The following is a 22,610-nucleotide window of genomic DNA, read 5'->3' on the forward strand; positions in this document are numbered from 1 at the left end:
AACTTTGCTAGCGTTTTCCGAGAAATCAAGGATATTGTAGAAGGCGTTATACAAATTTAAGTCATGAAACAACATGCCTCCAACTAAACTTAAACAGCTTCTGTCCACAGTACAAGCACTGTTGAGCAAAAAATTGCAGTTTCTGGTGAAGAAACGAGACAGTTTTTATACTTTAATAGTCATTCTGTTGGCCTGCTTCGCTCTTGTTGAAATAGCGCGTTTTCGCTAGCGGATTTAGCGGTTAGTTTAGTTTTTTTATCCAGTTTGTTTAAGATGATCATAAGTTTTTCAGTACAGGGTCGATCATAAGGTACCTTATCACAACAAACCATTCATTTGGCCAATCGTTTTCTTTGATAACAGTATTCTATGCTGAAAGGTTATCCTGTATAAATATTCGATTATTATATTATTTCAAGATCAGACAGGACAGCTTCTCGCGTGACACAGTCTTCAAGCTACTTAATCCGCTTGCTGCATATCTCAAGATTTTATTTACAGCTTATATTTCTACAATCTTTTAACTTTTCGTCAATCTAAAATCATGATCCTATTTAAATATATTGCAAGAACAATTCGCACTCAAGTTATTAGGATCTTTTTCTCTGCAAAAACGTAGAACTTGTGAGCTGAATTGTTCATATAACCAGAGGTTCACATCTAAATAATTTATAAGCTTGAGGTATTTGATTTGCGTCAAGCCTTAAGTAATTTAAACTTCATGTTTGAAATCGTTTTCTTCCCAACTTTCTAATCTTGTAAAATGACAAACTCTTATAAAAAATTCCATTATCGAAAGAGAAACTTCAAGGTCAGTTTTGGTTAATAATTGACCTGAGATTGAAAACAGTCTGTTTTATAAAAATTAAGCAGAAAACATCGTAGCCATGAATATTAAAGCTCATCTTTCTGCATCCAATGTGTTATCAATAATATATATCACACAAGCGAATAGTACTTTTCGCGCGCGCTGATTGGCTAGCTTGGAAGTGATTAGCCAAGTACTATTTATCTCCGAGCAGCCGAAACAAGATGGCTTCCCGTTTCGCCACGAAGAGGAAATTATTTCGATAAACGAGGCAGCTGTTAAAAATAAAAATACATAAAAGGCAACAAAGTTTGGTTTGACGGCATTAAATGGTAAGTTATTTAGTCTTTTCAACCTCATATTCTAAAGCGTAAAATGAAAATACAAGCCACTGTTTACGAAAACTGCCGAGCACTAAAATTACAATGTAAACAATGAAACATCTAATGTTTTTCAGCATGATTTTAACCACAAGACGAGTTTCATAGAAAAAAGATATTTCATATTATTATTTAAAATTTTGTGGTATACCGTGCAGTAGCAAATCGATAAAAACGCTATCCCGCCAGTGGCGATATCATTTTTATCCACACATGTGTGATATCATTTTTGACCAATCAGCTCGCAGTATTTTCGCACGCTGTCAAGCACTTGTGGTTTTCCGAAGGGTTTCCGCCGTTTGGCTGTCGTTTGGTCTTTTGGAAGTTTTTGAGTTGGTCTTTTTGGGAGTCGAAGTTAAGTTTATTCTAAAATGAAGACAAGCTCAAGCAGATTTGTCGACATCACATATAAGAAACTGATCGAATTCGTAGAACAAGAAAATCCGAAAACAAGGAGAAAAAAAGCGTACGACGTCGAGTTGCGTGAGGGTAGTTGAAAGCAGCGATGAAAGCTAGGACGATATGTTCAGATTTACTTGTTACTGTAAGCCAAATTTCTAACCATATTTTATATGTCATTTTATTATATGGCCGTGTCTCAAAAGGACTGGAAACGATCAAATTCAAGAACTTAATTGGCTAAAATCGATATCCACGGCGGTCTAGATTTTCCATTCTAGACCGGCATCTAGACCGTTCTTATTGTAACATTTGTCCTCAAAACATTACAAAACAAAAAAAGAAAAAAAAATGGCTTGTTCCTGTTAATACAGTACTAAATGGAAGAACCAGTAGCCCTGAACGTGGAAGGAGGTAGAAAGAATGAGCAAACGTTGGCAAATTTGAGTCCAGCCGAGAAAGCTACGAGCAAAGATGAAGTCGAAATTGAGAAGTTTTTGCCAGCGCAAAAATCAAAAAACACTCAATACAAGACTAAGAGCGACTTAAACGTATGGAAGAAGTTTTGTGAGTCAATAAAAGAGTCTAGAGCAACTGAAAACATACCTGCCAGTGAGCTCGACCTTCTTTTGTCTAAATTTTTTATCTCCGTTCGTAAACGAGATGGCACCGAAAACGAACCGTGTACATTGAGCGGCTTCCAGCGAATTTTTCAACGCCACTTGCATGAAGAAGGAAGTCTAATCAACATTCTTAAGGGTAACGAGTTCTCCAAGTCCAGAGAGATTCTTGCTGCCAAACGAAAGAACCTGGTTCGCCAAGGAAAAGGAAACCGTCCAAATGCCACAAGAGAGCTAACTGAAGCTGAAGAAGATGCACTTCTTGAAAATGGCCAGTTCGGTGTTCAGGATCCTAAATCATTACAAAGGGCTTTGTGGTGATTTCTTTCCCTCCATTTCGGCTGGAGAGCTCGAGATGAGAGCCGGTAAGCTGTGTTGGGGTGATGTAGGCTTCGCCAATGATCCAGAAACCGATTCTGAATACCTTGAGTGGAAGTCAGAAAGAGTCAGCAAAACACGCACGGGACAAAATGGCGGCCATCAAAGAGCCTTTGATCCGAAAGCGTATGCAAGCAAAAACAAGTCAAGATGCCCAGTTGAATTTTACAAAGTGTTTCGAAGCCATCGTTCCGAAGCCATGTTAGATCCAGATGTTCCTTTTTATCTCGCCATAAATCACCGACGAAAACCAAGTGAGAAAGTATGCAGAAGTATGGTAGCTGGAAAGGCCCCTTGGAAAGAATGAAATTGGCAAGTTCCTCAAAGACGCCTTTGCTTCAGCCAAACTCGATGAAACAAACAAGAAGAAGGTTTCTAATCACTCCGTTAGGAAGACCAGTGTTGGACGACTCCTCGAAGCAGACGTTAAGCCAAATTTCGTTGCACAGCTAAGTGGTCATAAAAATTTGAAAAGCCTCGACAGCTACCATTCAGCATCTCTCAAGCGACAGCGAGAAATGTCTACTATCTTGAATCGTGGACCAGATACATCCACTCAGTTCGAAGAAAACCAAGTCAGTGCCTCCACAACAACTCAGCAAAATGTCTTCACAGTCCAATAAATCCAACCTCAGGCATTTTTTGCCGGAGCACATATTGACAAGTTTGAAGGCTGCACATTCAACATTAACGTTTTCTGTGGCGATCAGTCAAAGATCGCAAGGCTGAATGAGAACTGATCGCTGAGCGATCGCGGCACAGACAGGCATTAAAATTTGTTGCACTTTTGGTCGCATTTTAGAAAATTTTCATTGAGCCTGCAGCAAAACAACGGTTATTTTGTCTTTATTCATTGACGAAGTTTATACAAGGCTGTAGCTATTTTTGTCCCGTTTGCACTGGAGACTCGTGACAGAAGTAAGCCAGCTAAATGCTTGAGCCCGCGCAGGGGAACAAATAAACTTTTTTCCTTTTGATTTCCTGTTTGGCCATGTAATAAACATCTTATTAACCGAGCTAGATCGGTCTGTATGAGAGAATCTTGACCTCGGTCTCTGGTACAGACCTCACTGCGTTCGGTCTGTACTGGCGATCTCCCATACAGACCTCCCGCTCGGTTAATAAGAACTAAATAACCACGATTAAAAGCGTTCAAAAACTGTGCATCAAAGATTCCAGCTAATCTGTGTTTTCAGTGGCAAATTTCTGTTTACTTTTCATTATGAGCTATTAGCTTATAGGAAGCACCTGTTTACTTCCATTGAGTTTTATGTGAAGTTACATCTCTCACAAACATTGCAAAAAATGTTTTTCAAAATACCAACAATATACTATCTCTATGTTACCCAACTTTATTGCCGTGTTAGGGTTAAGCACTTTTAACGTACCTTTATTTCTCGTTATCATCATTTCCACAGCTTAAAAAAGTCATCGAAGAATCTTTTAATCAATATGGCTTAACCTGTATAACTAATGTGTGTAATTTATCCTTTCTTTATTTATTCTTCTATAACTTTCTATCACCATACAGGATGGGGAGGGGAGATATTCCGTTTATCTTCAGACCCTGTAAGAGCATTTGCAGGGTCAAATGCTTTGTTTCAATGGACCCTCGAGAAACGGTTAACGTTAAGGCCTGATTTCCAAGGAGTGGTGTTTGGAGTTTGGAAGAATGGATACGTCGCTTCATATATCCTTTCAGTAACAAAGAATGGTGGGATTATTACGAACCCTGCGCTCAAAGAAGAGGCACCGTCACTGGCTGGCCGTGTGCAATGGAACGGAGACTTGTCAAAATCCATTGCAGCTTTCCAAATCTCGCATATTAGTGCCTTAGACCAGATGAGTTACGGAATGCGACTAGAATTTGGCGATATGGAAGATTCTCCGTCAGACTTTCTTAGTCTCCGCGTTGAAGGTAAATTAAAAATGCATTTTTACGGGGATTTTTGCAGTGTGTTGGAAAACACTCTAGCAAATAATTAACAAAGCATTTTTATCCAAAACATGATAGTGGTCTTAATTAGAGCACTCAGAGCAAACCATCATGTGATTTATATAAAAATAATTAGTCAACTTATTTCCGATTTTTATGGCATTCGTTGCCAAACATATCTGAGCTGGTTAGATAACTGTTAACAGGACTAGACAATTAATCTTTCACGTTTGTAAAATTAATGTGTTTTAGCAAGTATCAAATTAAGGTAAATTTTTATCCTCTAAGCAATAATAGACAAGTTAATCAAAGATTAGATAAGGCTTATATGTATTGTTAATTTAAGAAGGAAATTATTGTAATAGCCGACACAAATGTAATTATTACTAAAAATGTCATTTTTTTCAATACAGAGAAGGGAAAGTCTGCGATCACATCCGCACTCTCACCACCCCTGTCATTAGCACTAGGGGGGAATACTTCTTTCCAATGCGAGTTCCACGTGGGCGATGAAGACAAACTCGTCTACGATGGAGTTGCTGTTGGAATCTGGGAGCGTGGGGGAATCTACCTTACTTTACTAACTCTGACGAGGAATGAAACCATCATCATCAACCCGAAACTCGATCAGGAAGTGCCAGAATACCAAGGACGAGTCCACGCCAAGACGTGGTTCAACAAGACCAGCAATACTTCAATGATGTCAGTCAAAATAAAAGATGTAAGAGAATCCGACAGAAGATCGTTTGGATGCACCATGTACTTTGGCCCCTACAAAGGATCGCTCGGTGCATACCTCCAGACACACGTGAAAAGTATGTGGTATTTAGTTGACGTAGATATTTCATTTCAACTTGATCGTCACTTTGGAATCTTCCTCAAGTAATTGATTGATGAAACAAAGCCAACGGTCAAACGGAATTTTGGTAGTGAATGGGTAAATATTGACTCTCTCAAACTACTGATTCTGCTAACCTCATGATTTCTTCTCTTTTTTATTGTAATTTGCATCTATTATTTTAAACTTTTAGACTCAAACAGCTATAAACATTTGTTCTCGAGTGAATTTAAATAAGAACAACAACAACAACAACAACAATAACAATAACAAAACAGGAATTATCTTGCAAAAAACGCCGTCCTATGTCTTTTTTTTTGTTGTTGTTGTTGCTGTTGTTGTTTTGGGAAAGGCACAGCACATTCGAATTTAGTGTGAAAAGTGACTGACTATCTTTTGCGCAGGGTTCTTTTGCTATCCCTTTGGCTGTGCTTTCTCTTTTAGCGCGCTGGGATTGGATTCTTGGCAGGGGAGTGGGGGAGATGTATTACTGACGTCCAAAGATATTTCCCTTGAGGTCCATAACGGAAAGCGATGGTGTCATACCACGCGGGAATTACATCATGAATTGAAAATGGTGGTCATCTTGGATTTCTCAGAAAAAAAAATTAACCAAAAAGTGATCAAAACGAAAAATACGAGAACGATAAAAAAAGATGAAATTCGCTGTAAGAAAGTTAAATTTTTTTATAATAAAAATAGTGATGTTCCGATCATTGCGAAATCTTCCTGTCAAATATTGGTTGCCATGGTAACAACAAATTGGGTGAACCCTAGTATGCTACACCAAATCGTTCTCAAGGTCTCTTTTTGTTTGCTCAAATATTAAAAACGAGTTATGCTCAGACTATGAGGGGGAAAGAATCCGCCTTTCCCCCGGTCTGGACACGGTCTATATCATTGTTTGTCTTTTACCCTTGGTGTCCGTGATTTTAATTTAGATCCCAGGAAACAATACGAGGGACAAATTAAGCAGAAATCTTTCCATGTGCGAGTTGGTGAACATGTGCAGTTTCCCTGCCCGGAATTGGCAAAGGCTATTCAACGGGATGGTGGATTCAAATACGTGACTTGGTCATACTGTTATTCTGAAATCTGTAACGACGAACATACAAAGTGGGCATGGATGGCAGGACTGAACAGCACGGGTTTTATTAAAGTGAAAGATACAGGTACAAAACTTAACAATTAAGTACCATAACCCAGTGCTTTGGCGTTTTTTTTTGCATGTGTGTGTGTGCGGTAGGGCGTTCAAGTTATTGTAAATTCAAAGGCATCATATTAAGCCCCTATCGATTACTTTACATGCGTAAAGACCAACAAAATAGACCATTTCCGAGTTCCTTTGAACCTTATCATCAAAGAGAGGCTTCGTACATAGTTTTCATTATCATATGCAAAAAATAAGCTTTCCCTCATTAGCAACCTAAACTCATATAAAAAGCTTTGCACTTAGTCTCGCTTTTATAATGATGTTCAAAAGAACTCAGATTAAACAAAGTGAAATTTAGAGGCAGAAGAAAGGATGAATAAAAAGTTTCAAATTTTTATACATTGAGGTTGGAATTAGAGCTCTTACGGTTTCAGTACTTTATTTATATAATTTCTTGTGGTGGCGTTTGGAGTAGTGGTATATTTAAGATGATAAGAACTGTGAAAAAAATTCGTCTATTAAAATTACAAATACATGTAGGTTCCACGTGAATGTAGATGTTTGTTTGTATTTCTGTTTATTCACTTAGGTCCTTATGCGAACCGTACAAACATGTTTGTGAATGGCACGCTGGAATTGAACAATGTAAAAACCAGTGACAACACAGATTACAAGTGCACCGTAAGGAAAATCATAGATTCCACTTCGCCAGAAAGGCACTTTGTAACTTTAACTGTTGATTCCCGTGGTAAGTAAATGTTTATATCAAGTCATGAGGCTCGCAGCTCATTTTTTGATACTTTAAACTTACTTTTCTTTAAAAGTATGGCATAATTTCATGACCTCAACGCCAGAGCTTCTGTATAAGTCATCCATACAAAGAACAAATGCAAACGGAAAATATAGCTTAAAACGCATATGATATATCGTTCTCTACCTTGGAAAACAAAAGAACTGTTAAATCAACTGAAGTTAAGCGCTCTGTAAGCTTTTAGAGCTACGATGAATTAAATATAAGCTCGGGCTGACGTTAATTTGAATTTGATTCGAACTGCAACACAGGACAGCAGATATTACGGTTTGAACCTGGTTCTTAGTTCAAATCGAAGGCGAAAAAACACGACATACAGTGAGTTCTAACAAATTACGAATTACGGGAAATCAAAAGTACCTCTTAATTTCACAAAAAAGCATTGGTAGTCACAAAGGACGTATAGAGTGTGTTCACGGCGGCCCGTCTTGGAAAGCAAAACAATAGAATGATTTTCCTTTCGGAAATAAGTTTTATTTTTATGCAAATATATTTCATTGTTTGGCTCCTCCAACATGGCCACCGTGAACGCACCCTATATAAAGAAAAACCAAAGTGTCCGCTTTAACAAAAACTACAGGTCTGCTACATATCAATTATTACATAGCTTCATGTGCTCATGCGCTCATGTGACACCGAGGGAAACTCTTGTTCACAAGCCAAAAACACTATGGGACCTAATTCCGCGTCTAAAAAAACAGAAAGCCTCAATGTAAAAGCCATTTTTTTCCCTTCACCAGTTTAACACGGAAAGCCAAATAAATTTAAAAGAAAATTCATTTTTCAAATCGCCATGCTTAAACCTAAGGAAACAGCTAATGCTTATTCAACTCATTTATTCTTGTTTTTTTTAACTCACCTTGTTTAAACCACTAGCTTAGCTCTACTACTCAACATATAAACTACACAGAGCTCAAAACACATTATACGCTCCGCCAAAGGGCTAGCGCTAAAAACTATATGATCTTTTTGCAATGCCCAATTCACTTTATCAACTCAGCTGATTAAACTAAGTATTTGCATTTATTTTTTAGTGCCACCCAAAATTACCTCAAAAAGCAAAAGGGAAGTCACTGAACATGAAGGGAAAGTGCTTTTGTTGAAGTGCAAAGCGGAAGGAGTTCCTACTCCCTTTGTAATCTGGAGAAAGGATGATCTTGTAATTCAAAACCATACTGGTCTGCATACTAACTTAATGCGTGAGAATGCCTCTGAAGCAGACGAAGGAGTATATGTATGCGAGGCTTCTAACTCTGCTGGATCTGACAGTTACAGGGTTGAGGTGAAGATAATACCATGGCCGAAAGGTATGGAAAACCAATAAAAGATGCAATACGCTTGAGTTAATAATTTGAAAGAAAGTATTTATTCGGCAAATCGAGCGCAAAGTAATTGAATCAAACTACAGTTTACCACTCGACCTCCCCCCACCCTCCCCCTCCTCCCCCCACCCCTAACCTTCTTCCCCATGATACGCGCGTGTAAACTATCGACTCTACTCCCAGCTGTCTAAAGAAGATTAACATACTTCAGTTATCAACAATAAAGCAAATTTCCGAAGAAGTAGACGCGTTTGAGTGCAGGTACAAATAAATAACAACGACAACAACAACAGCAACAAACCAAGCAAACAAAAAATAAATAAATAAAAAATAACACGCAGCAAACTGTGCGCGTGTGACTCATTGCATTGACCTGGCCGACTGCTACTGATTCCTCACCCATAACATCTGTTAATACTTTTAGAGAGCCCTAGAGGTCTGATTTGGCGGCTGCAACAGTATTTAATCGTATTGTCTTTAGCTAGGTATTGGGTTCTTATCGGTGTAAAATGCGCTTTAATTTAACTTAAATTAGTTTTTCTTAAACCACCTACTGACTTGAGATCCCGGCATTTTATTATTATTATTATTCGTTCTTCTTCTTGTTCACAGAACCCAAAGAAAACCCCACAGAACCCAAAGAAAAACCCACAGAACCCAAAGAAAACGTTTCTAAAACTGGACTCGGAAAAGGCGCGATTATTGGCATTGTATTCGGCTCTATCGGCGCTCTATTCGTCATCGTCATCGTTATTGATATCTGGTGCTGTTTTCCTAATGACCGTGGCATAACATATCTGTTCCACCAATCCTGCTACCGCGATAGGCGTAAATGTAAGTATAACTTTTGTTTTCACTTGTTAACTCGTTTACTAGCACGTTATTAGCGTGGTAACGACGCAGCTACGATTGCTGCAATGATATTTTCAAAAAAAAAAAATCACGTTCACCAGCTTAATAGAATTGTGTTTGCATACAACGTGCAAGGACTGTATAATTATGTTTCTTTGACTGTGAAGTTGTGAGAGTACTAACGTCATCATTTTATCCTGTGTTTGGAGATATAAAACTATTATTTCTTAACAATCAGCCTCATATGAAATTTGATATCCAAATCGCCATTGTGCAAACATATTTATTGTCTCCGAAAACTCGCTCAATTGAACTCTTATTGCGTTAAAGACCCCATCCTATTCTTAATGGAACCGCAAAGTTTTTCATTGCCACTTACAATATCCTCGCTACAGATGCAGCTGCAAATGGCACGGCCCAGGGAGAAACGGATGGGTAAGTTTTCAACAATAATTTGCCTTATTTTGTTTGTCTGAGCTCAAATTAAAGGCTCGTTTTCAAGAGAGACGCAACCAAAGATTGGTACAAACATTGTAAAAATAAAAGGATACACACAAAAGCAGTAACTTTAAACTTTGACTACCATATAATGGCAAATATTAATATGGCGGACGCAAGAGACATCCTCTCTTGGCGGGCACCAGTATTTTCGTGAACTTGTGTTCCTTCCTTAACTTTCCAAATGTGATCCGGCGAATCAAAGTGCTAAGCATAAGCGCGAGTACGAGAAGATAAATTTTAGTACGGGAAATTAAAATTCATAAGTATAAACATGCCCTTAGCTTTTTTCAATGGTTTACTGAGAACAAGTGCTAAACGTGTTGTTAATTACCAAACTCTTTCAATTATCTTCCAGGGAGAAAATGGTTAAATACGCCGGTCCTCAGCCGGCGTAATTTTGTGTCTGCATTTCATATCAAAGAAAAGCTCCAGTATATAGATATTCATGCACAGTCTTGCGTCCAAGTTCGTGAATCGCAGCACCTCGGAAGGCTAGGTGTACAGAAGCGGCAGCACACGACGGATAGACGTTTTATCTGTTAATTAATGGAAAGCAAGAGTATGTGGACTTGAATATATCAGTGCACGAATTTATCGGTATAAGGTCTCTTACTCATGTTGTGTACAGTCAGTGCACAAAGTAATATACGGAAAATATAAGGATTGTCGTAGCATCACGTCTTAGGTCCGTATAAGGTTTATTATACGGCAGGGTATGCTAAGAATTATAATCCATCAAATATTTTCGCTCGCGCGCGATTGGTCTAAACGCCTCAAGTGACCGAATATTCCTCGAAGCTCACAGTTTTACTCGAGCTTCGTTCTCGGAAAACTGTTCACTTCTCGGAACAGATAATGTCCGCGGACAAATATCTGAGCATATTTTCGCGCCAAATGGAGGCTATTGTTTATATATACGGGTCTTATGTACTGGTACCAGATCCACTACAACATATCAAACGTATTCTGGTCATTACACACTCCTCATACACCAGAGTCTCTATGCGTCGGTATATCTCTCTTGTCGTATACGGACTCACATCTCCTTATGCTAGTTATATCATACAATGTAACGCTATGCGTGCTATGTGACCTACATTGCTGTCCAAAGTTCTTTCTGTAGTTCTGGGCCCAGTTGTTCAAAGCCCGATTAAGCTAATCCTGGTTTAACGTGAACTTTTATGCGAATTTAATTACTAATCGGTAAAGATTCTTCCAAAAGATTTTTGCCCCTCAGTTTTGACTTAGACTTTTCTTTACCTTTAGCTTGAAATTAGGGTTTAAAACCACTTTTAAAGAGCGAGATGAAATCCTCGATTAACTTTTAATCGTAGATTAGCGTTAATCGGTTTTCGAACAACCTGGCCTAGTAGTTTTAGAGTAGTTGCACTTAAAACTGCGATCCATATATTTCTTATTGTATTGTTTCTACAAAACAACAGATCAATGGCCTTCAAATAGCACTTGTAGTTAAACCTACTAGCGTGGAGGAAAGCCTTTGGTTTCTTTTCTTTTCTTTTCTTTTTTTCTTTCTTTTTCTTTTGTTCTAAAAAACAACAACAACAAGAATACCAAACAAAACACGAAAAAAAAAAAAAAATGGAAGAAAAAGGAAAAGCAAACCTAGCAGAGTTGCCGACCTTGTTCTACTAATATCTATTCTTTACATTTATGCAAAACACTGATGAAATGGTTTACATACCATCTTCAAAACATTACTTAAAGTGCTACTATGATCAAATTTTTACCTCCTGAATTTTAAGGTTTATCACATAGAATTCTAGGAAAGATTAAAAACGCCGTTTACCGTTTCTAAATATCTGCATTGGCTCCGGAGATATTTTAGTTTAAAAAATGTGCAAAATATGTAAATGAGATGACTAATGACGTCATATTCTCAACTCAATAAAACATCAAGTACATAAATAGATCTATCTCAGTCAATTTACAACAGAGACCATTGAAACCTGGCAGGCTAATAGTTTTAAATGCAATACACCTACGGCTATAAAAAATTCGGTTCCCATGGCAACTCACTCTTTTCCAGTCCCCTCCAACCTCATTTCAATATTTTAGTGACTTTCAGCTTGAAAAACATTTAAAGTGCTACTGCGACGAAAATCAACCTTTTTCTTTACTAAATTTTTGTTCCCGAAATTAAAGTTCAGACGTAAAACTTCAAGAAAAAATACTTTTTCGACCAATCTGACGAAGCAGTTCCCTTCCTTAAGCCGCGGAAATGTGGGAAAATTATGTCCGCCATTATCGAAACAGCAACTGCTTGAGCCTACAAATTTCCGTCAGCGGCTTTCAACGGTTGACGTCATGTTATCATCAAAATTTTGGCTTGGCTTTGCTTTAGCCACTGTTGTGCACCGTAATATGTCAATAAGTTCAAGTTCTTCATCCAATTCTTGGGGAGACAGCTCCGATTTGGGTTCTAAAGCGAACTTAAGTGAAATAGAAGACAGTGAAGTTAATTTTATCCCGTATGACGAGGAACTATAGCCGATCGCGACCCAAGAAGAAGCCGCCGCGTACGAAGCATGACAGGGTTATCTAAGAAGAGCAGGAACTAAAGTTTCAAAGGCGCTTTGCTGGCGAAGTAGATGTCAGTACCTGGTAGGCAATATAACATTTATGTTTTTGTCATTCTTCGTTCGTCGTCAGTTTATTATTCAAAGCAAATTGTCTTTACAGTACTTAATTACGGTACTTACTTGTTTTTAAGTCGTTCGAACCTGGTTTCTCAGCTCAGTCAATTTCTTTAAGACCTTAAAGGTGAATAGGCTACTGTATTTTGTTTTTCAGGTGCAGTTGTGGGAATTGTTCTATTGTCCTCTCAACTAAACCGGGGGAATGCATTTGTTGCATGGAGATAGATCGTGTGGGAGAGATTATGAGCTGTGAAATGGAACGGGAAGGTGATTGTGTAACAATTCATCCCTGTTTTTAGGATGTTCGCTTACACCGATGGGTTCTTGAAGTGGCATAACTGATTTTAAAGACCAAAGATGGCAAAAAATCACCGGACCTTGTTCAGCCAAGGGCTAAAAACCGAATCAAAGTGAGTTTTTCTTTGTTTATATTCTGGAAATGTTTATTTTTGTGTGGCTTGGTAACCACATGGCCTTGACTTGTTAAGGAGATTGTACATGTACGAAGGATTAGCAGCAAGTTACAGGTTTTAGAGCGACACAAGCACCTGTTCCCTGCTCACGCTAAAAAGAGGCTGTATTATGCTTGTTTTCTTTCAAGTTGAACTTACTGTTTAGTCGTCTGGGTCCACTGTGGAAAGCATGTTGATAAGCTTGAGAGACTTAGGCCCAGTTCAGACGCCGAACTTTTCATGAGCCGAACTTAATTCAAATTAAGGTCGGCCCAAATCACGAAAATCCCGCCTTTTGATTCAGACGCCGAACTTAATTAGCCAAACTTAATTTACTTGAAGCAAAACCAATCGAAATGTCTGCGTTTTTTTTATTCATTTTATTTTTTTGTTTGAAATACGTTATAATAATTTATGCATTAGGTTCGGCTCATGAAAAGTTCGGCGTCTGAATCAAAGCCGTTCCAAAGCTGAAATTCCCGGCTGAGCCAGGCGGGAAGAACGGCTGAGCCGTTCCAAATTGAAACAGCCGTTCTCAACTGATTCAGACGCCGAACTTTTCATGTACTTAATTCGAGGTATTAGGTTCGGCTCATGAAAAGTTCAGCGTCTGAACCGGGCCTTAATGAATCCATCCTTTATTTAGTTTTTTCATTATAAAGGATGTAAATCAGCCAAGCTAAAGAATTCAAAGAATAAATGACATGCTCATACTAGTAAATTTTGCATTAAACAATGCTGCTTCTAGCTATATATTTCTGAGGGTCACTCCAGCATTAGTTTACGGGGCAAACTGAACACAGGCTAGTTATTCTCAGTGTTATACAACTAAGTATGGCATTCACTCATATGCAAGCAAACTACGGAACTCATTGCCATATATTGTTTGTGTGTAGACCTACTTCTCTGTCTGAGCCGTGTAGCACCCATGATATTAGCATATTTGCTATCTAAAATTCAAAGTAAAATAAAGTCTTTGATTGATGGATTGATCAGTGATGATTAGTAATAAGCTCAAATATAAATGTTGTTATTGTGAAAGCCTTTTATCTAAACAAAAGAACTACGTAACACTTAACTTTCGATAGTACCCTTTGGTTTAAGCACATGAAACAGAACTATTTGAAGTAGAAAAGACCAGGCACCAGTTGTTCAAAGGGCAGATAACTTTATCCAGTGGATAAGTCACTATCCAGTGGTGCAAAATGTACTTCAAACAACGCTTCTGGCAAGTTTTCCATACAATCCCATACTTAAATTAGACATACGCTTCTACTCTATACACATATTGTAGAATTACAGGGAAATTCTTGACACATTTATTTGCCGCGTAGCGACCTATCCAGTGAATAAAATTATCCGCTCTTTGAACAACCGGGGCCAGATGGGGATGAATGGAGTAAACTGTTTGTTTTTGTTTATTTATACATTTCTTAGTTCAGTGTCTTACAGACAATTTACTCAACTTCTATGGGAATTTGCTGGTCACTCCAAGCACTATCCTTTGCCATGCTGTCCCTACAAAGCAATATGGACAGCCCTTCCAAGTGAAAGTGGGCAATGTCATGGCTTTGAAGATTATGAACAACAAAAGTTGTTCATTTTAACTTCTAGACTCCAGTCATTAAACAATGTTTCAAGGGTTCTGATTCAAAAAATGATTAAGGAACACATGAGACTAGATGTCCCATGTGACTTGAGCTTATCATGTATTTTGCGGGGGATATTCCTTGTCTTTTAATTATTAAAGCTTTATTTATTCAAGCGGTGCATTTATGTCCTCTTCGTGGCTGTCCACATTTTCTGCATGTTTGAGCTCGTCCTCTTCCCCTTCCACCATTTGTTCTTGATGGACCAGGTTGGTTTCCCCCGCTCAAGGTCTCTAATTCAGCTTCTGTAGAAAGCCGGTAAAAAGTAAGTGTTACTACTTTTTACAGAATAGATTATGGTAAAAAACTGTTTCTGAAAAACCAAAGACAACCTGACTTGAAATTGGTAGTCTAGCAGTGAGTCAGGGTTGTCATTAAGATTTCAAGTTGCTGGGCATATGAAATTAGTAGGCGGGGCAATGAGTGGCGAATGTCGTCTTTTGGTTCCATTTTACTATGAAAGTAGCCAGGGGTCATGTTTATAATAGCTGGGGGAAATGCCAGGTCCCCTGCTCTTAGTGACAGGCCTGAGTGAGTGTAGAGTGTTGTACATGTTATGTTTTTTTACCTGAACATGTTGGAGGAATAATCACCGTTTCCTTCTGTTTCCGTTCTTGATGCTTTTGTATGGCTTCCTCTTTTGTCTGCTTATCAAGCATTGAATGCAGAGCTTCAGGAACAATTTGTTTGAGCTCATCAGCTACCAGCTGTAGATCTTGTTTTGAGCTAGTGACCAAAGTTTGGTAGATTTCAGCTACATATTCTGTGGAAAATATAGCAATGCCTTCACAACATTTCTTTTTTTATTAGCTGGTACATAATTTTGAAGAAAAGTGCTTTAAAGTTTAGTCTGTCTTCATATGTTTTGGAATGAAAACACTAAATTGGTCAGTCAAGTAGTCTTCAGTAGTATTTGACTTTTTTAAACGCCAGAAAGTATAGGGTGCCCTCATATTTTGAATAAAGTTTAACATAACTTCTACACTGTTCATTTAGCAGAAACTGACCATAATTTGAGGCAACCCTGGCTTCCCTGACTGTTGCTTCTCCCTCCTTGTATTTTTGGTAGGTAACATGAAGTCGTGCTTGGCCTTGATTGTCCATCTTTGTGTCCCTTCGAAGGTTATAATTAAAATGGAGTGCAGCCAGTATTGATCTTGCAACCAAAAAATTAAAACAGTAAGTATTGTGTATTTATGTAATTTCTAATAATATTGGTTGTTACTGTAACTTTAATATTAAAATTCTCCTAGTCATCAGGTATTTTTACATCGTAAAGCTTTGTAGACCTTTTGACAAAGACAACATCCGGTAATATTTTTTTGACTGCTTTAGTGCTACTTTGATGTAAATAAGCCTTTTGTTAACCTACCTGCATAGCATACCCAGGTATGAGTAGGCAAGCATCTTAGGGGCAAAATGGTTTACTACTGAATGGTAGCCTTCTAAGCAACTTGTTTGCTCCACTGATGATGCTTTTTCAATAGCTTTTGTGAGACTGGACTTAGTAAGGGCTGTGCACATCTTATCATATGCCTCTGATACTACAATGAAAGCAATTAATTTTGGGCACATGTTATGTATTGACTGTGTTGTTAAGTACTTTTGAAAAAACAAGGCATAGACAAAGAGCACAAGGAGTATATGTAACTTGGAAGCTGTCAGTAGTTATTAAGGGAAATAAGAAAAAAAAACGGCAGCTTAATATTTCTTCAATGTTGTGAGTGCAAAATGACAAGTTACATTGAAAAGATTGTGAAGACAAGATTTTTTATCCCACAAATATTTTTTTTTTATATGAAGTAACATTAACAAAGATTAGAACAGGAAAGAACTGTGATTTTCAATGAATTGGTACCTTTAGACATCCACAATTTTGGCCTGATGACGTCACCATGAGCACAAGCATTGAAGAGTATATTTGGGAGGTCTTTGTGTTTGTTTATAACGTGACTCAGGAAGGCGTGGAATTTTGCAACCTTCACTTTGCCAAGGGATTCTTGAGTTGAAGTCACTGCCCAATAAAAATGTCGAACACAAGCGTTCCTCCAGCGGCCAATTATTTCACAATTTTTTTCTTTACTTAGTTTTGTGAGAATTTTCTTAATTTCTGTAGGAGTAACAGAACAGTTCAGTACATTTCTACATAAAATACATTATTCATTCCTCAGAAAAGGAAAAACATTAATAATTAAAGAGTTCTTTACGCACAGCCAAAAAAAACAGTTAAGTATAATAATTGACGGTTTCGATGCCTACCATCTTTTTCTCTAAATTGAACACGTCAAAGGTGTCAGGAGCCTTAAATGGGCTCCTGTAGTTGTTAATTATGCAATTATTATCAATTATAATACTGAACTTTTTTTTTTGGCTTTGTGTTAAGAACTCTTCAATAATTGATTTAAATTATAGCTTAATGAATTTCTTCAAGAGGAAAAAAATTGATGACACTATTCAACCAATCAGTAAATTTGTGAACAGTGCCTTAGACCTAAGACAGTAGTAATAATAATAATAATATTAATAATAATAATAATAATAATAATAATAATAATAATAATAATAATAATAATAATAATAATAATAACAACAATTTAGGAATGAAACCAATATTGATGCAGATGGTAATGATAATGTTTAGTCTGCATCCGTAGCTATTTTTTGAAGCAGATAATGTTATCGATGTTTATGTAACTTATTGTGTTGATTGCTTACTTTTGCCAATGTGCCACAGATCAAAAAAATGATTGATTACTGGCTTGCCCAGTTCAGCACATTTCCTTCCACATTCCTCCCGCATCCACTTAGCAATGGAAGCATGGCGGTCAGATATAAAGGATTTGATGATGATACCAGTAGTGAGAAGGTACGCCATGGCCTCCTTAAAGGCCATAAACTCAATGCCTGAGCTGCTCCCTGCCTGATTAGCCTAAGGAACATGAAAAAAAGAATAAAGTGAATTTCTAACACTAATTTCTAAGTGTGTTTTGCCAACGAATGTAAACAGGATTTATTTTTGAGTGTGCTCTTCCAATAATATTAAAAGATTATCTGATCTTGTTTACAAAGCTTTACCAGACTTTTCACTTTGACCTGGCTTTTCTTTATTTAGTGATTGTTTAGAAGATTATTTTAAGAGGTTTACTTGCCTGTACCAAGACAATATGAATAATCAGGCCAACAGTACAGCAAAATACAGTATAGGTACCATATTTTGCTGAGTGACCCATACTATCATGGCGCCCATCTCCTGCGATAACAACTCCTTTTCCTTTAAGAGAATCCAGCAATTTTGCTTGGTATTTTCGCCAGAAAGAGATGATGGCTGGTATGAGCAGGTGACGTTGGTGGTAATAGTAGGTGGGCTCATTATACACCAGTATGCCCATGTGCCGGAACACTGTCAGCACTTTTTTTACTGAGGCTCCAGCGCAGAGAATTGCAAAACTAAGGAGGAGGTTTCCAGCAGGAAATCTCCCCATTAGTAATGGCTGGCTTTCCCAGGTGAATATCTCTTGGCAACTGCTGCACTTAGCTTTAATGGCCAGGAGAGTACCAGTTTGCGTGCATGTTGTTTCTGGGTTTGGGGCCAAGCAATAATGACAGTACTGGAACAGTAACAGTAACTTTGAAATGAAGACAATTCCTTTAGGTTCCTCACGTTCATCCTTTCCAGTGTTATCCAGCCTGTTAAAATAAAATGTCTCTTGGTCATACAGACATAGTCATAGCTTTTTCTCTGAAAGCAAGCAATAAGCAAGGCACGCTTTAAGTTGATATTGCTGGTGCATTTTTAGAAGGGTTGTAGGGAAGAAGGTTAAACTCCATGTTTTAAGTAAAGTAATACAATATTTATAAAGATAATAGTTAGGTATCCTTGCATGTTTGTCCTTTGAACTTTCAAGTTTACCTAGGCTTTGTTGATTGGCTGTTGTTCATAGAATCCTCTCCTAACTTCTGATATGCTTCATCTATTTTTTCAGGAGTCCAATTGGGGTCCTCGTTCTCAGGTTCTTCTTTTTCTTCATCATCATCATCATCATCATCATCATCATTGTCACTATCCTCTGCCAAGTCGTCCTTAAGATCACAGCCAGACACAGAGGGTTCAGGAGCAGCTGGTTCTGCAGTAGCTAAAGGAAAGGAGACAAATGATCCAGCCATATCTTGGCTTGTTCTCTTTCCATGGAAAATGAATTGGGACATTATTTATTTGAATAATTTAACAAAAATATAATTACGAACTGTTTCATCAACAATATAAGCTTGAGGTAAACTGATGAATAGAAATGAAATAAAAATTAAACTTGTTTGATGTTGTGCATAAAATGCGTGGGGTGGGGGGGGGGGGGGGTGTGGGCCAATAAAGTTTTTTGTAGAGGGTCCCCGATCTCACCAGCATTTTCATTCTACATACCGAGGAAATACTCTATTACATTTCCGGAAAAAAAAAAAAAAAAACATGCCACCATTTAATTGTTATGTTTAAATGTAAGTGTGCACTTTCTGTTGTAATTTGTGCTCAGACTTATTATTTTTTTGGTTGTAGCCTCCCACTATATGGCTCCCCACCCTAAAACTGGGTAAAAAAAAGACTTACCACAATCTTGCTGTAAGTCGTGTTGGTGTGACTCTTGCTGTAGCTCCTGTAGTGTTTCTGCCCATTGCTTCTGGTTTTTCGCCATCTTATTGTTGAGTCGCGTGACTTTGAATTTTAATACTTTTATTTCTTTTTTTAGGTCCCCGCACATTTTGCACTCAGTTTGATTTTCATTTTTCTGCTGAATTTAAATATGCAGCACATTAAAAATAGTGTAAAACTTTCAGGACTAAGTAGCGATTACCATGCCTGTTCAACGAAACTTACGTTTTGGGTTCCAGGGGTTGATACAGCGACAGGTAGTAGCTCCGACGCCTTTGAAGAATTATTGGAAACACCATCCTAAAAAATGAAAGACGAGTTTAGATGGTATCGTAACTACTGTAATACAAACGTTTGTTCCCATTCCTTACCATGGAGCTTACAGGGTCATCAGTGTCCATCAATGGAGGCTCTTGTACCTCTGCTACGGGTAGTTCTTGTTCCAGCTGAGAAAAAAGAGAAGGGACGTCTTATAAAGCCTGAAGAGGCCAAAAATAAGCCTATAACTGTATGCCTGAAAATACATCTACCGAGCTCGACGACCACATTTGGTCGGTGATGTCCATCCCTGTTTCCGGTCCATCCTCCATTTGTGGTGTTACAATATGATTTTGCAATTTTCGCTCAAGCTGAAAAATATATAAGAGGATATTGTATGAAGTGAGCCATTAGAAACTAAACAGAAAAGGGGTAGTGTAAAAAAATATGTAAGCTTACCTGCATCGCACTTTCCGCGCTTGCGGGTCTGCCTGATTCTTGACCTTTCTCAGCTCTGTCAGTTTCCGACGACGTTGTGGAAGTTTGGGCGCCATACTCGGCAATAATTTCTTTCATTGCCTTCAAAACAGCAAAACAGAATTGTTTGAATAAAAAAATCTGCTAGATTGCTGACGTAACGTGACAATGTGCACTGCCTACACTTTCTAGGGTTTAATTTTACCCAAGGTCAGGCGACAATAACCAAAATTATTTCGCATTTTAACGACAGAGTGAATGAAAAATTGTTAGTACGTAAAAATAAAAACAGAAAGCGGACAAAAACTTAAAAAAGTTAAACAAAATCTCGATGTGAAGGCGACCGGCCAGAACACAAACGTATTTCTTCATTCATGATAAAATTACTGGCGCAACAAACAAATGCTTCTACAGTCATCAAGGTTTACATAAAAAGGAGGACAGAAAAAATTATGAACAGTTGAGAAAAGTAATAGTTTTTATACCATTCAAAGCTACGGTGATCGAAACACGAAAAACTTAATCATTAATTCATGTCAACCGACAAGCTTACTAAGAGCGTCAGGGAAGAACCCGACAAAAGTAATAAAGTTTTTACTATCCGTTTTTCGTGTTTGTCATCCCGATTTTTATTCGAATGTTTGTATATGAGCTAGGTTCGACCGAGTTTCAGAAAAAAAATTATTGTAACCTAGTCTGCGGCGTCTGGCGACGTGCTATGATCCCAAAATGTAGCTAACAGTCAAAGATCAAGAGTGCACTTACCTGCCGCCGACCTCTGGCCGTCATGGAAGGGGAGTTATCCTCTACGGACTTTTTCCAAATAGTGGGAATAGCTCCAAGAACTAGATTTCTGGGTTGTCCTTCTATATGGACTTGTCTTTCGAAGTACTCGGCCGCAAAATGAATAGAACAGATTTTAAAAAGCCCTTTCGGGTTGAAGTTAGCACGGTGTATCCTCACGAAAGCTTTCCACTTTGCGACCTCCTGGCTAGACTTTGGCCTATGCAAAGAAATTCCAGCTCGTGGATTTGACTTGTTGCTACAGTCTTGCACAACACAGCGGCAAGCAGGCATCTTTGCGTGATCAGAACTTTCAAGCGCCGAACAGGAAAAAAAATTCTCCCTCTTTTCCACGTGTAGAGCTGTCAATTCCTCTGTGCTCAAGAATTTTTGATGATAAGATGACGTCAAAGGCGACCTCGACCCAATCCTCCACATCTTGGCCCGGCATTTTTTGTTTCAGTAATGGCGGACGTTAACTCGAGAAAAACACGGCTCAGAAAATCGGACTTTTAGTTGGAATTTGGATCTCAAATTTGGCGTACGCAATAACTATACCTCAAACTTTCTAAAAACGTAAAAACAAGACAAAGCCTAAATTTCGTCGCAGTAGCACTTTAATAAGGCCACGAACTCGACCTAACATATTTATACGCTTGCTGGATCATGCAGATGAGGCACCATTGGCAAATATCAAAATGGAATGCCAAAGGTGGCAAACAAAGCCTTAAGTATCAGGAAGGACTGGAACCCAGTATGTTGCCATGGTAACAAAACTGATAAGCTCATATTATAAAACGCACCTGGAACAATGTAACTGCAAAGAATCAAGCATTTCTGATACAAATTGGCTGAAATACCTTTTTTCATAATATTTGATCAAAATTCGGTTGAGTTTATGACGTCAACACTTGGCTAATTTGCATATTTCTCCGGAACAAAAAGAGATATTTGAAAATAGTAAACAGCATTCTTCTTCACGTACAGACTACTTGTTTATGTTTTAAAATGGCTCAGATTAGAAAGACGCGAATTTCAAAGTAGCACTTTAAGAGAAGCCGTCCTGAATGATAGCCGTGGTCACAAACTATTGGATTTTGTCTTAGGGAAACTCGACTAGGGTCTGTCGGATTATGCTAGCATAATTTTGAGCATAATACTATATCTGGAGCATCAGGCATAATGTTGACATAATACTAATGTATTTTGCAGCATAATGCTGTTGTTCCTGAAAACTGTGAAAAGTGTATGCAAATTTTGCCAGCAACTCCAGTAGAATGTACAAAGTTGATAAAAGCGGGAATATTTTAGGAGCTGGATACCTCAGACTCGTACCCAGTGCATTTTGGTAAAATCGAAGGCCAGGCTTCCAGGCTTGTACAGTGTTCGTGGATTTGCATCATGGGAAAATCAGATAATTCAGAAAGACTAGGAATGTTTAATAATAGGTACGGTCCTATGGGGGGTGGGGTGGAAGTGTCATTTTAGTCCGGCATAATTTGAGCATTATACTTCCAGCCGAGCATAATTTTGAGCATAATACCCTGCTTTCACGGGTCACGCCCGAAAGCATAATACCCTATTTTACGAGTATAATCCGACAGACCCTAAACTCGACATGTTGGCTCTTTCCCCACTCGATTGCAAAAACGTTGACACCTAAAAGCATAAACCGTGAACGATGAGACCCAATT

At 38.1% G+C, this 22,610-nt stretch overlaps 2 protein-coding genes and 1 long non-coding RNA gene across 6 annotated transcripts in view; 1 reads left to right on the plus strand and 2 right to left on the minus strand.

Annotated features, from left to right (window-relative positions):
* LOC146469736 (uncharacterized) overlaps positions 1 to 22,512 on the minus strand; it is a 35,908-nt gene extending 13,396 nt beyond the window's left edge. The window contains exons 1-2 of the long non-coding RNA XR_014867158.1: positions 21,964 to 22,512; positions 10,781 to 11,716 (exon numbers count right to left, since the gene is read on the minus strand). This is a non-coding gene — a long non-coding RNA (uncharacterized LOC146469736). The remainder of the gene's footprint in view (positions 1 to 10,780; positions 11,717 to 21,963) is intronic.
* Positions 1 to 22,610, plus strand: part of LOC146469738 (uncharacterized) — a 51,209-nt gene that overhangs the window by 954 nt on the left and 27,645 nt on the right. The window contains exons 2-9 of the mRNA XM_085122908.1: positions 4,117 to 4,541; positions 4,940 to 5,336; positions 6,301 to 6,531; positions 7,102 to 7,260; positions 8,358 to 8,630; positions 9,258 to 9,479; positions 9,893 to 9,932; positions 10,354 to 10,494. Of these exons, the coding sequence (XP_084979034.1) occupies positions 4,117 to 4,541; positions 4,940 to 5,336; positions 6,301 to 6,531; positions 7,102 to 7,260; positions 8,358 to 8,630; positions 9,258 to 9,479; positions 9,893 to 9,932; positions 10,354 to 10,393 (1,787 nt within the window). The 3' untranslated portion in view covers positions 10,394 to 10,494. The remainder of the gene's footprint in view (positions 1 to 4,116; positions 4,542 to 4,939; positions 5,337 to 6,300; positions 6,532 to 7,101; positions 7,261 to 8,357; positions 8,631 to 9,257; positions 9,480 to 9,892; positions 9,933 to 10,353; positions 10,495 to 22,610) is intronic.
* On the minus strand, positions 13,772 to 21,465 carry LOC146469739 (uncharacterized). 4 transcript variants are annotated; one of them, XM_085122885.1, is made up of 14 exons: positions 20,899 to 21,464; positions 20,116 to 20,235; positions 19,929 to 20,027; positions 19,770 to 19,844; positions 19,624 to 19,698; positions 19,357 to 19,534; positions 18,667 to 18,889; positions 17,906 to 18,443; positions 17,472 to 17,685; positions 16,615 to 16,866; positions 16,129 to 16,300; positions 15,764 to 15,912; positions 15,325 to 15,519; positions 13,772 to 15,001 (listed from the first exon to the last, which is right to left on the minus strand). In XM_085122885.1, exons 1-14 carry the CDS (start codon positions 21,352 to 21,354, stop codon positions 14,868 to 14,870), a joined length of 2,880 nt encoding a protein of 959 aa, XP_084979011.1. In that variant the 5' UTR covers positions 21,355 to 21,464; the 3' UTR covers positions 13,772 to 14,867. The 4 variants fall into 4 exon arrangements, with proteins under 4 accessions (XP_084979011.1, XP_084979009.1, XP_084979013.1 ...); XM_085122883.1 differs by having other exon boundaries at positions 19,357 to 19,537; XM_085122887.1 differs by lacking the exons at positions 13,772 to 15,001; positions 16,129 to 16,300 and having other exon boundaries at positions 15,378 to 15,519; positions 19,357 to 19,537; positions 20,899 to 21,465.

This window comes from Pavona decussata, unplaced genomic scaffold (assembly GCF_977016875.1).
Source record: "Pavona decussata unplaced genomic scaffold, jaPavDecu1.1 SCAFFOLD_119, whole genome shotgun sequence".
Classification (NCBI taxonomy): Eukaryota; Metazoa; Cnidaria; class Anthozoa; order Scleractinia; family Agariciidae; genus Pavona; species Pavona decussata.

Bases quoted from the DNA above. Each gene is read 5' to 3' on its own strand.
- LOC146469739 (XM_085122883.1), bottom strand. From the start codon at position 21,354: ATGTGGAGGATTGGGTCGAGGTCGCCTTTGACGTCATCTTATCATCAA. The intron at 16,867-17,471 runs GTAAGCAATCAA...TTACTCCTACAG, and splicing joins TCTGTGGCACATTGGCAAAA to AAATTAAGAAAATTCTCACA. The intron at 15,002-15,324 runs GTAAAAAAACAT...GGCTTTCTACAG, and splicing joins TATTCCTCCAACATGTTCAG to AAGCTGAATTAGAGACCTTG.